The sequence below is a fragment of the Salvelinus alpinus genome, chromosome 7 (genome assembly GCF_045679555.1).
Source record: "Salvelinus alpinus chromosome 7, SLU_Salpinus.1, whole genome shotgun sequence".
Lineage (NCBI taxonomy): Eukaryota > Metazoa > Chordata > Actinopteri > Salmoniformes > Salmonidae > Salvelinus > Salvelinus alpinus.
In genome coordinates this window covers 9,171,337-9,182,760 of record NC_092092.1, presented here as the reverse complement: position 1 = coordinate 9,182,760, position 11,424 = coordinate 9,171,337, and the positions used below count along the sequence as shown (strand labels likewise).

Genomic DNA, 11,424 nt, shown 5'->3' with positions numbered 1-11,424 from the left:
GTCAATTAAACTCTTTGTCCACTTTGTGTCCCGGACAAAAAAAATGAAAACAAATCAATAAAGGCTTCCATGTCAAATGAAAAGGATAAATAATATTGGTAATGAAAAGGGGCACTTTGCTCACTCTCACCCCGCCCTGGATGAGTCTAAACACACGTTGAGAGCATCTAACTGGAGAGAGAGCTGTAAAATAAACATCGCTCTGGCACCAGCCATCATAAAAAAAATCGCAGTTTGTCTGTCTAGAAGAGACGACTTTCGGCACCTCAGCTGTTGAACTTGATGCCACCGCTGGTATTCAATGTATGAGATGAATCAGACAGCTAAGACCGTTATGTGTTATTGCACTAGAATCTAATGTGCCCGGTTTGGGTGCATCAGTCATATTTTTTATTATTAGGAAAATGCATTAATTAAGTTTGTAACGTTACATTTGGAGAGATATGGGCTATAGGCTTACTCATGTCTGCGTGTTACTGGTGGTGGGGAGGGAGGGGGGATTACATCACCGCGCACATGGATATATCGTCTGAGCCATACTGGGCTCATTTTGGTGTCCAGCACCGGCCAGTGCATCATCTAGCCCTAGACAACATGCGGACAGCCAGAAACCAACAGGACCCAACTCTAAGATTAGTGAGAAACCAGGGAAACCAGGACCTTGACGCACTTTACGCACGGGAAAGCCCAGTGCAAATGCAGCCAGGTCGGCTCATGTTACTGACACCGCTGGGTCTTGTATAAAGTTTTCTTTGAAAGTGCGATTTTTTTTGCCTTGTTAAAACAGTGAAGGACTACGTTCTATCCATTCAGACGCGTGTCATGGACTGTAAAGTTACGCAGGGAAACTCTCCACTGGCTGGCTCAGGGCATCAACTTTCCTCTCTCAGACTGCAATCACCGGTTGCTATGGTGACTAGGTTCCAGCCAGCTGAAACTTTCTGAGGCAGTTTTTCGCGGAGTTGAGAAACAGATCACCGGTTGGAACGCGTGCGTGACGACGGGCGCTGGACTACGGGGTGCCACGGGACTCCACACGCACTCTCTCTCACACACTCACACCTACCCCCTGGGGGAAAACGGATGATCGTTTCAACAGTATAAGGATTATACTTTTTATATTGTACTCTATATCACTTGGAACTATTGTTACCAGATAGAGATATGGATAACTCGTACTGTTTCCTGGCCATGTCCATGCTGGTTCTGTCCCTCGGGTTTAGGATAGAGGAGGGCATGTGCCAACATTACTACCTCCTCCGTCCCATCCCCAGCGACACTCTCCCCATAGTGGAGCTCAAAGAGGACCCAGACCCTGTCCTGGATCCGAAAGAACGGGACCTGAACGAGACCGAACTAAGATCCAACTTGGGTAGTCACTTCGATCCTCACTTCATGTCCATCACCCCGCCAGAGGACAAGTACTCGGGCAACGAGGACCTGAGCGACTCGGAGATGCGTCAGAAGCCATCCGTCGCGATGCCCAAAGAGATCAAAGCCATGGAGTTTGAGATCCAGCAAGGCAAGAAGCACAAGCCAAGTAAAAAACTCAGAAGAAGGCTGCAACTGTGGCTGTGGTCTTACACCTTCTGTCCAGTTGTTTATACATGGAACGACCTCGGGAACAGATTCTGGCCACGCTACGTGAAGGTGGGGAGCTGCTACAATAAGCGTTCTTGTTCGGTCCCTGAAGGGATGGTTTGCAAACCTGCCAAATCGGCCCATTTTACGATCTTAAGATGGAGGTGCCTGCAGAGAAAGGGAGGTCTGAAATGCGCTTGGATACCAGTTCAGTACCCCATTATATCTGAGTGCAAATGCTCCTGCTCGAACTGAAATAAACTGAAATAAATGTTTTGTGTTATTATTTCAACAACAAAAAATCATAGTTACATGATTGTTTTTTATATGCACTGCCAAGTGTAAGAATGTATATTTTATGTATATGTGGCGCCATTTAATTTTATGATGACACACTTTGTAGAAAGGTCAGTATTATTATTACAATATAACCAGCATCTACTGTATTTGTTGAACATATCTTGAATGTGATGTATCTTTATATTTATATTGAAGAAGAGCACTTCGCATTGCGAACCATTAAAATACTGTTATTGAAGGACTTTACAGCTATTTTCCATTCTTTGGGAAGATAAAATAAATACATGGTTTTATAGACCTCTGATGTGGCAAAATTAGCAAAAATGTAAATTGAGCTTGTGAAACTGGATAAAGGGACAGTTCGTGGGTAAATCATGTAAAATAATAGTAACTGCCAACCTATTTATTCTTTATGTTTCGTGTAGTCTCAGTTAAAATACAACCACACAGATGACACTTGGGAAGAACTTTTTGTTTTGTTACAACTCGTTATGGTTTACATCTCCTTTGTCCTCAAATTGCAGTACATTTGGCCAGCTTTTTTTGGACTATATAAAATGTTTAAAAAAATGGACCTTACAGACTATGCAGACTGTGGTTGTGGGAAAAGTTTAGGGAAAGTTTTAGTGTACTGTGTTTGATTATTCAGCTGCTGACCACACATATACATGTCTAACATGGCACATTTCTGCTCTCAACATCTGTCCTGTAGCTACAGATATTGGCACATCTTGGTCCTATTCCCTCTTGGTTCTCTTCCCTCTTGGGCCTCTTCCCTTCTTCCTCTATTCCACTTAGTAGATGCTCTGTGGGTACACTGGTGATTCACTTTCCCTATTCTTCTCAGCCCTTTTCCTGGTATAGCTCTCCTCAAACCCCAGATGGCAAGTCTAACTTCATCTCCAAAGGCCTTGGACCAACAATCCTGCAGTTATATGGCAAGGTCACCACCTCATGTGCCAGAAAGGTCCAGACACTTTGGCAGACAGAGGCATTCTACACTGTAATAGCCTAGACATGAGTAGGATGCTTTGTTTTTATTTTGTATTGTACAGCTCAGTCCCATTGAGTATTCTCATGGCACCTGGATACAGTTTTGAGAAAGATGAAACAGTTACACTCACTGAAAGACAGTCCTTTTTCAAACCTGCGGCTTGTGACCTGCTGCTGCTGCTACTACTGCTACTGCTACTGCTGCTACTGCTGCTGCTGCTGCTGCTACTGCTGCTACTGCTACTGCTGCTACTGCTACTGCTGCTACTGCTGCTGCTGCTACTACTACTGCTACTGCTACTGCTACTACTGCTGCGCTACTGCTACTGCTACTGCTACTACTACTACTGCTGCTACTGCTACTGCTGTTACTGCTACTGCTGCCACTACTGCTGCTACTGCTACTGCTGCTACTGCTGCTACTGCTACTGTTGCTACTGCTGCTGCTGCTGCTGCTGCTGCTACTGCTACTGCTACTGCTACTACTGCTGCACTACTGCTACGGCTACTGCTACTACTACTACTGCTGCTACTGCTACTACTGCTACTGCTACTGCTGCTACTACTGCTACTGCTACTGCTGCTACTGCTACTGCTACTACTGCTACTGCTACTACTGCTGCGCTACTGCTACTGCTACTGCTACTACTACTACTGCTACTACTGCTACTACTGCTACTGCTACTGCTACTACTGCTGTTGCAAAATGAATGAACTATCTAGAGACTACTTTCAATAAGTGTGAATTCTATCAGAAAACTTCCCTTGTGTGATGAGAATGCCCATTGGGGAAAACCCACAATCAATGACACAAGTCTATTTCAAACCCGTGACCTCTGCTGCTGCTACAAATTGAAGAGACTATAGCTTCAGTGAATGTGGACTTTTCTCTTTTATAATCTGCCTTTATAACCCTATGGATATTTTTGCACAAATACCATTAAGTTAAGTATAGCACACCAATCTTTCATTCAATCAGAATGTATTTTATTCACTGTTCAAATACAGGTACTGTATACTGCGTGTGAAATAGAAAGCCAGGAATGGAAGCAAGCCAATGTGAATCCACAGGCAGGCCAGGAGCACTACTCATAACAACATGAGCAGGACCTGGTCTGGGCAACACTGCTTCATTTCATTACACTACCTCTTGATGAAAGCTACTACTGGAGCCTTTTACTAATTCAATATACTGTATATTTGACCGTACACGTCGTTTCAGGAAAGGGGAGCGAGATTAATTAAATGTGCCCGTCTGTAGAGACACCAGTTGCCTGCCAGGGACTTGTTTTTCTATATGCCCGTGTGCTTAGCGTACGCCTGCTTTGAGAGGTGTGCAAAGCCCAGACACACCTTTGGAATATTTCTAACAAGTGCAACTGAAGTTTTCCTGCTTTCTTCTTCTTCATTTCAACAGTTTTCTGAAGCAGCAGCAAAGCTTATGTGTGAACCTTTTGGAGTCACGACCCAAAGTAATCAAACAAGGACTGTGAAACTGAAGTAGAAGAACTTACGCCATAGTATGTGGTTATACTATACCAATGCCATATTATACTATATCAATATGAGTGCCCTAAGAACTTTACTGGAATAACAGACAGGACAGCCAATAAATGTGTTTCATTATTTATGTGGTCAAGAAGTTCATGACAGTTTTTATTGGCTATATAACTACAGCACCAATAACGTCCACATTTACAACAACGCGCATGCGTTATATTGATAATAGTGATGGGATCAATTTATAACTTCAACCTGCTTGTTTATTATAATGTAGGGGTGTAACCTGGATTGCTTAGTGCAGTGAAGCAGTGGTGTGGCCTTACTTCCCCTGCTCGACGCCAGCTCCATATTTTCGTCTCAAATGGTACCGTATTCCTTATATTGTGCACTAAATAGGGAACACGGTATAATTTGGGACGCAACCCATTCCGCTATGCCCTGACAGTCGGAAGGCTCATTGTAAAAGGATTATAAATTAAATATCTTAATTTTCAGATTCCTTCATTTAAGCTGCATGGCGCCTCAAATACATACTGGGGCTAGAAGGATGATCACATGTAAAAAAAAAAAAAAAAACTGTCTTGGGTTATGTCAGGTCTGAGAGAGAGAGAGATGAAGGAAAAAAGTAAAACGACTTCACTCTCCTCACCAACCAGACAGACAGAGAGAGGACAGTGAGTTTTTATTGCCAGTGTTAAAAGTGTTGAGTACTTTTCTGACACAAATCTTTAATGGGAATGTGGAGCTCAGAGTCATGTTTTAATAGTGCTGATTCCACATCCTTTAAGCACCGTGCCATGATGATCGTCATACACGTGCACAGATAGGGCACATGTCCCTTTGCCCTTCCAGTCTCCAAAGTGACCTTTTCGGTGGTGGTATGATTTCCCCCCAAAATATTTTTGGTTGTTTTTATATTTAAAAAAAAGTGTCATTGTTCTGAGCCCTTTGCCCGCAAGTCGTCGTTAAATTCCCATCTATGCTTCAGAACCAAAAAGTTGCGCATCTTGATTGTTGACCAATGTCCAGTCATCAGCATTGGCGCGCAAAGGATGGCGCTCATATCCACGCTAGTGACCAGAAATAACTAGTTTAATTTCCTCCAGTTTTGCAAAAACAGAGTAGGCCTACGTTTATCATCCATATAAAATGCAGTTTAGCAATCTACTACCGACTCATCTTTGCCAGAACAACAGGCTACCTGGATATTTTATTAATAATTGTCTTATTTCAGATAGGCCTAGTTTGGGTGGCTACATGTATAAAGATAAGCAGCTGTAAAATCGCACTGCCATCAATATTACGGGATGAACATATTCTGGCGAATTTATTACGATATTTGTGAGGAAAAACAGGGCTATCCGGCTGGCAACGAGCACTCTGCAGATAGGCTGCCCTCCAAAGTGAGGGCGCGGTGCAGACAGAACCTGCTGTCCATCTGATCCGGCAACCTCTGCTACAAGTAGGTCGTATGCTTTTTCTTGCTCTTGTGGACTCCAGAGAAGGGACATGATACAGTATAACCATTGTTGATATTGGCTACTAACATGAATGACTTTCAGCTCCAAATGCGGCAGTAAAACGCAATTAATTTCTGTAGTCATTTTATTTTTATTTTAAATACGTCACCGTTCATGGCTGTAATGACGAGCTACATTTGCGCAACGATTATGCGCGCCTGTGCACATGTTCATGTGCGTGCGCGGGGGACGCAAGTTTTGCACCACTCATTTTCACAGGTTGGGAGTCAAACATTTTGCAAAGCACTGGGATACATGAGAGTGTCAACAAATGGAGTTGGGTTGGATATAGTAATGATAGACTACAGTGTTTCTTACCACAACCGCGGGAAGTAGGGGTGCTGTGTGTACTAATACATACTAATATTCATTTATAAAACATTTCATAGCTTCCCCATGTCAGCGAAAACATCGCAGCACCCCCACCCCCAAACATCTTCCTACAATCTTCTATTTTGACTGAAAGTGTGTTGGTTATTGTTAATAAATGCAGAATTTACTCCAGTTCACAAATATTTACTTCTCAGATGGTGTTGCTTTCCCCTCTTCTTGTAATAATTGGTCAATGAGTAATAATTGGTCAATGACCCCCGCAGTTGTGTGAATTTTTTCCTGGGGAGATGCCCTTTTTTATTTTTGGAGCACATGCCCCCCAAAAGGTCTGTGTCGTGATGTTTAGCGTTTCTTTTTTCTTTCTTTAATTGGATCATATCTCTTACAATTACTGGACCGGACTCAATGACCCCCCCCCCCCCCCCCCCCCCCCAATGCACCCACACACCCAGCATGCTAAGTAAACTAATATACTATCTAATAAGAATGGTACTACTTCCACCTTTAATTGCCTCTTCAAAGTGAAAGCCTGTTTTATCCCCAACTTTACTTTTACAGAATTGCAGTGATTTCATTGATGATGTCGACTAGCTTGTTATGTCCACAACCATTTTAATGAGGTTAACAAGTCAAGGGAATTTCCCCTACCTTTTGTGTGCTGTTGCAATTACTCTTTCATCTAGCTACAGTAATCAATAACATCTATCAATTTCAATTCCATCCTCATCCAATAGTTTTTCACTTCAATTAGTTTCCACAATAAGCACCTGAAATCTCGCTCTGTTGTCTTTTTGTCCTATTTCCCACATCCACTCATAGCCCAGGTCATTGGAGCTCTCTTTCATATGTCCATCTTGTTTTGCTCTCAATCATCAAGGATGGAGAGAGGTGGAAGCGAAGGAGGGATAGAGGAGGAGGTGGGTATTCTTGGGTTTCAAACAGACCGTTATCGGTGGAGGGTAGGCAGGTATGCAGGCCGAGGTCAGACCAGGCTTTGATGTCTGTGTGCTTGTGTGTGTGTGCGCGTGTGATGTGTGGTGGTTGGCACTGCCAGGTCTGATAGGGAATGCCATCCGTCATGGCAGCTTCTGTGTTAGGATTCCCAACGCTCCATTCACACACCAGATATGGAAAAACAGTGAGCGATCCTTAGCTCAGCGAAGAGGACAAAATAACATAGAATGTCAACAAACTTTTCTAGCTATCAGCATTTTAGAAGTAACCCCTATCACGAACACAAGTGCTCAAATCGTTCATTCATTCATGCAAAGCAAAGGGAAATGATGGTATAGTTTTGAACACACTTAAACTGAATACTCCAAATGATAGGTGATAAATTACATGCAACATTCCTGATACTGATCATTCAATGAAGTTCTCATTAGTTGTCATTAGTTAGTCGATTAGTTGTCATTAGTTAGTCGAGTAGTTGTCATTAGTTAGTCGAGTAGTTGTCATTAGTTAGTCGAGTAGTTGTCATTAGTTAGTCGAGTAGTTGTCATTAGTTAGTCGATTAGTTAGTAGATTAGTTGACATTAGTTAGTAGATTAGTTGACATTAGTTAGTAGATTAGTTGACATTAGTTAGTAGATTAGTTGTCATTAGTTAGTAGATTAGTTGTCATTAGATAGTAGATTAGTTGACATTAGTTAGTCGATTAGTTGTCATTAGTTAGTCGATTAGTTAGTAGATTAGTTGTCATTAGTTAGTAGATTAGTTGTCATTAGTTCGTAGATTAGTTGTCATTAGTTAGTAGATTAGTTGTCATTAGATAGTAGATTAGTTGTCATTAGTTAGTAGATTAGTTGTCATTAGATAGTAGATTAGTTGTCATTAGATAGTAGATTAGTTGTCATTAGATAGTAGATTAGTTGTCATTAGATAAAGTATCATTGTTCCTTTCACATAATTATAACACATAAAAAGAGGTGACAGATGATGAAATGTATTTATATATTCTCCGGACATCAGACAGTGTCTTTATATTACCTCAAGCACGCACCTCTACTCTGTTTTGGTTCAGTAGGAAAATGCAGTTATTGCCGAGTATGCTTCACTTTAACAGTTTTATAGCTGGCGGTCACATTTAGTGGCAAAGGAGGAATTCACACAGAGGGAAACACACGCGCACACACACACAAACAAACTAATGCTGAGGGCATTACCTCTGGGACAGACATGTCAGTATGTCTCTGTGCTGGCTGCGCACACACACACACACACACACACACACACACACACACACACACACACACACACACACACACACACACACACACACACACACACACACACACACACACACACACACACACACACACACATACAAAAGCACGCATACAGACACACACTCTCACGCACGCACACACAAATCAGATTGCTCACCATGTGTGTGTGTCTGTCTGTTTGACTGCGTTCCCATGTGTGTGTTTACGCATGCATACCATAAGGTGCATATCTGCCATTTTCCCAAATACTCCCATTTGACCATGTAGCCTCACTCCACCATATATTCTCCTAGCTTTACATCAGTCACCTCAACTGCGCTCATCGGATGGCCCAAAATATTTGCTTACTACAGACCTATTTTCAAACATTCAGTTGTATGAATAATTTATATGGGAGAAAAGCTGGCGTTCCTTCTCTTTGCACAGAGCTGAGGAACGCTAAGCAATTATCTCTTCAGAATAGTAATGAGGGTTTGAATCTCTCTGGGCAGGCTGTCATCTTTCAGACCCAGACAGACTGACAGCTAAGGAGAAGTTCTCACAAGTAATCTATGAACCCTTTACGCAGCCCCACTGAACACTTTACGAAGCCCCTATGAAGTGGATGGCTCAGTTGGTTGAGGTATGGTGCTTGCAACACCAGAGGTGTGGGTTTGAGTCCTGCCATAGCAAAACCCCAGTGGTTATACTTCTCTGACCTAGGTGGTGACGTTAAGCTGCTACAGCCCGTTGTCATTTACTCACAATGACTGGCATGTTAGCCTTATTGTTATCCCTGATACCGAAATACACACACACACACACACACACACACACACACACACACACACACACACACACACACACACACACACACACACACACACACACACACACACACACACACACACACACACACACACACACACACACACACACACACACACACACACACACACAGGCATGCAGACATGAACACACACACACACACCTGCCCATCCCGATCGTCTCTCTCCAATATTCCGTTGTGTTAATCTCGCCATACCACACGGTCACAATGAGCTTGTGTTCTCTAGGACTTCATTTCCAATACTTCTTTCTCTGCCAGACAATAGACAGATACATGACTGGATCTACCTGAAATGAACCTTAGAGAAGTGGTGGGGAGATATAGAGAGAGAGACAGCATTTTATACTAATTGGGTTTAAGTTAGTTCTTCTACATATTTCATACACTGTTAGTCATTTCAAGTGATTGGAAGTGATTGAAAACAGCATGCAGCCAGAGCAGTGTGCAAGCTGCACATCACCACTAGAGGGAGGATAATGCTGACAGAGTAACAGGGACTGCTACCCAGAGAAAAGAGAGAAACAGGGAGGGTCAGAGAGAGAGAGATAAGCAGAGGGTAAGAGACAGAGAGAGAGAAACAGAGGGTAAGAGACAGAGAGAGAGAAACAGAGGGTAAGAGACAGAGAGAGAGAAACAGAGGGTAAGAGAGACAAAAGAAGAGGGTCAGAGAGAGAGACAGAGAGAGAGAAACAGGGAGGGTCAGAGAGAGAGAGAGAGAAACAGAGGGTAAGAGAGAGAGAGAGAGAAACAGAGGGTAAGAGAGACAAAAGAAGAGGGTCAGAGAGAGAGACAGAGAGAGAGAAACAGGGAGGGTCAGAGAGAGAGACAGAGAGAGAGAAACAGGGAGGGTCAGAGAGAGAGAAATAAGCAGAGCGGGTCAGAGAGAGAGAGAGAGAGAGAGAGAGAGAGAGAGAGAGAGAGAGAGAGAGAGAGAGAGAGAGAGAGAGAGAGAGAGAGAGAGAGAGAGAGAGAGAGAGAGAGAGAGAGAGAGAGAGAGAGAGAGAGAGAGAGAGAGAGAGAGAGAGAGAGAGAGAGAGAGAGAGACATTGAGTGTCCTGGAAGCCTGTGGCTTTAGCGAGGGGCTTTGTGTGGGCTTAATAACTGTGTCTGTCTCTCCCTGTGGCAGACAGGACGACACGCTAGACAACCTCACCTCAGGATCTGGAGGTTAACCTTCCCATCCCTCTGAGCCACTGAGACAATTATAACATCAGGTCCTGGGACGCCTACTGAACTCTATTACTGACCTCAGAGGGAGGCGAATGCCCGCTACTAATGCTTTAACATGCTGGCTCCAACTAACTAGTGTTGTAACATGCTGGCTCCAACTAACTAATGCTGTAACATGCTGGCTCCAACTAACTAATGCTGTAACATGCTGGCTCCAACTAACTAATGCTGTAACATGCTGGCTCCAACTAACTAGTGTTGTAACATGCTGGCTCCAACTAACTAATGTTGTAATATTCTGGCTCCAGCTACTAATGCTTTAACATGCTGGTTCCAACTAACTAATGCTGTAACATGCTGGCTCCAACTAACTAATACTGTAACATGCTGGCTCCAACTAACTAGTGTTGTAACATGCTGGCTCCAACTAACTAGTGTTGTAACATGCTGGCTCCAACTAACTAATGCTGTAACATGCTGGCTCCAACTAACTAATGCTGTAACATGCTGGCTCCAACTAACTAATGCTGTAACATGCTGGCTCCAACTAACTAATGCTGTAACATGCTGGCTCCAACTAACTAATGCTGTAACATGCTGGTTCCAACTAACTAATGCTGTAATATTCTGGCTCCAGCTACTAATGCTTTAACATGCTGGTTCCAACTAACTAATGCTTTAACATGCTGGCTCCAACTGCTAATGGTTTAAAATACTGCCTCAAATGAACTAATGCTGTACCCTGCTGGCTCCGAGTAAATAATGCTTTAACATGCTGTCTCCAATTCTATTATGAAGCCTAGATCAATTATATAAAAGAATGATGGAAAAAAAAAACTTTGGAGTATTTTAAATGAAATTGTGAGCTTTAAACTTCTTATGGCTGCAGGAGCAGTATTGAGTAGCTTGGATGAAAAGGTCCCAGAGGTGCCCAGAGTAAACTGCCTGCTCCTCAGTCCCAGTTGCT

At 43.0% G+C, this 11,424-nt stretch overlaps 1 protein-coding gene across 1 annotated transcript; it reads left to right on the top strand.

Annotated features, from left to right (window-relative positions):
- The first annotated feature begins 532 nt into the window (after window positions 1-532).
- Window positions 533-2,123, top strand: LOC139580390 (noggin-3-like). Its single transcript, XM_071409019.1, has one exon. The coding sequence runs from the start codon at window positions 1,165-1,167 to the stop codon at window positions 1,834-1,836; it is 672 nt and encodes a 223-aa protein (XP_071265120.1). The 5' UTR covers window positions 533-1,164; the 3' UTR covers window positions 1,837-2,123.
- The last annotated feature ends 9,301 nt before the right edge of the window (window positions 2,124-11,424 follow it).

What these genes read in the sequence shown, in the direction of transcription:
- LOC139580390 (XM_071409019.1), top strand. Translation starts at nt 1,165, where the DNA reads ATGGATAACTCGTACTGTTTCCTGGCCATGTCCATGCTGGTTCTGTCC.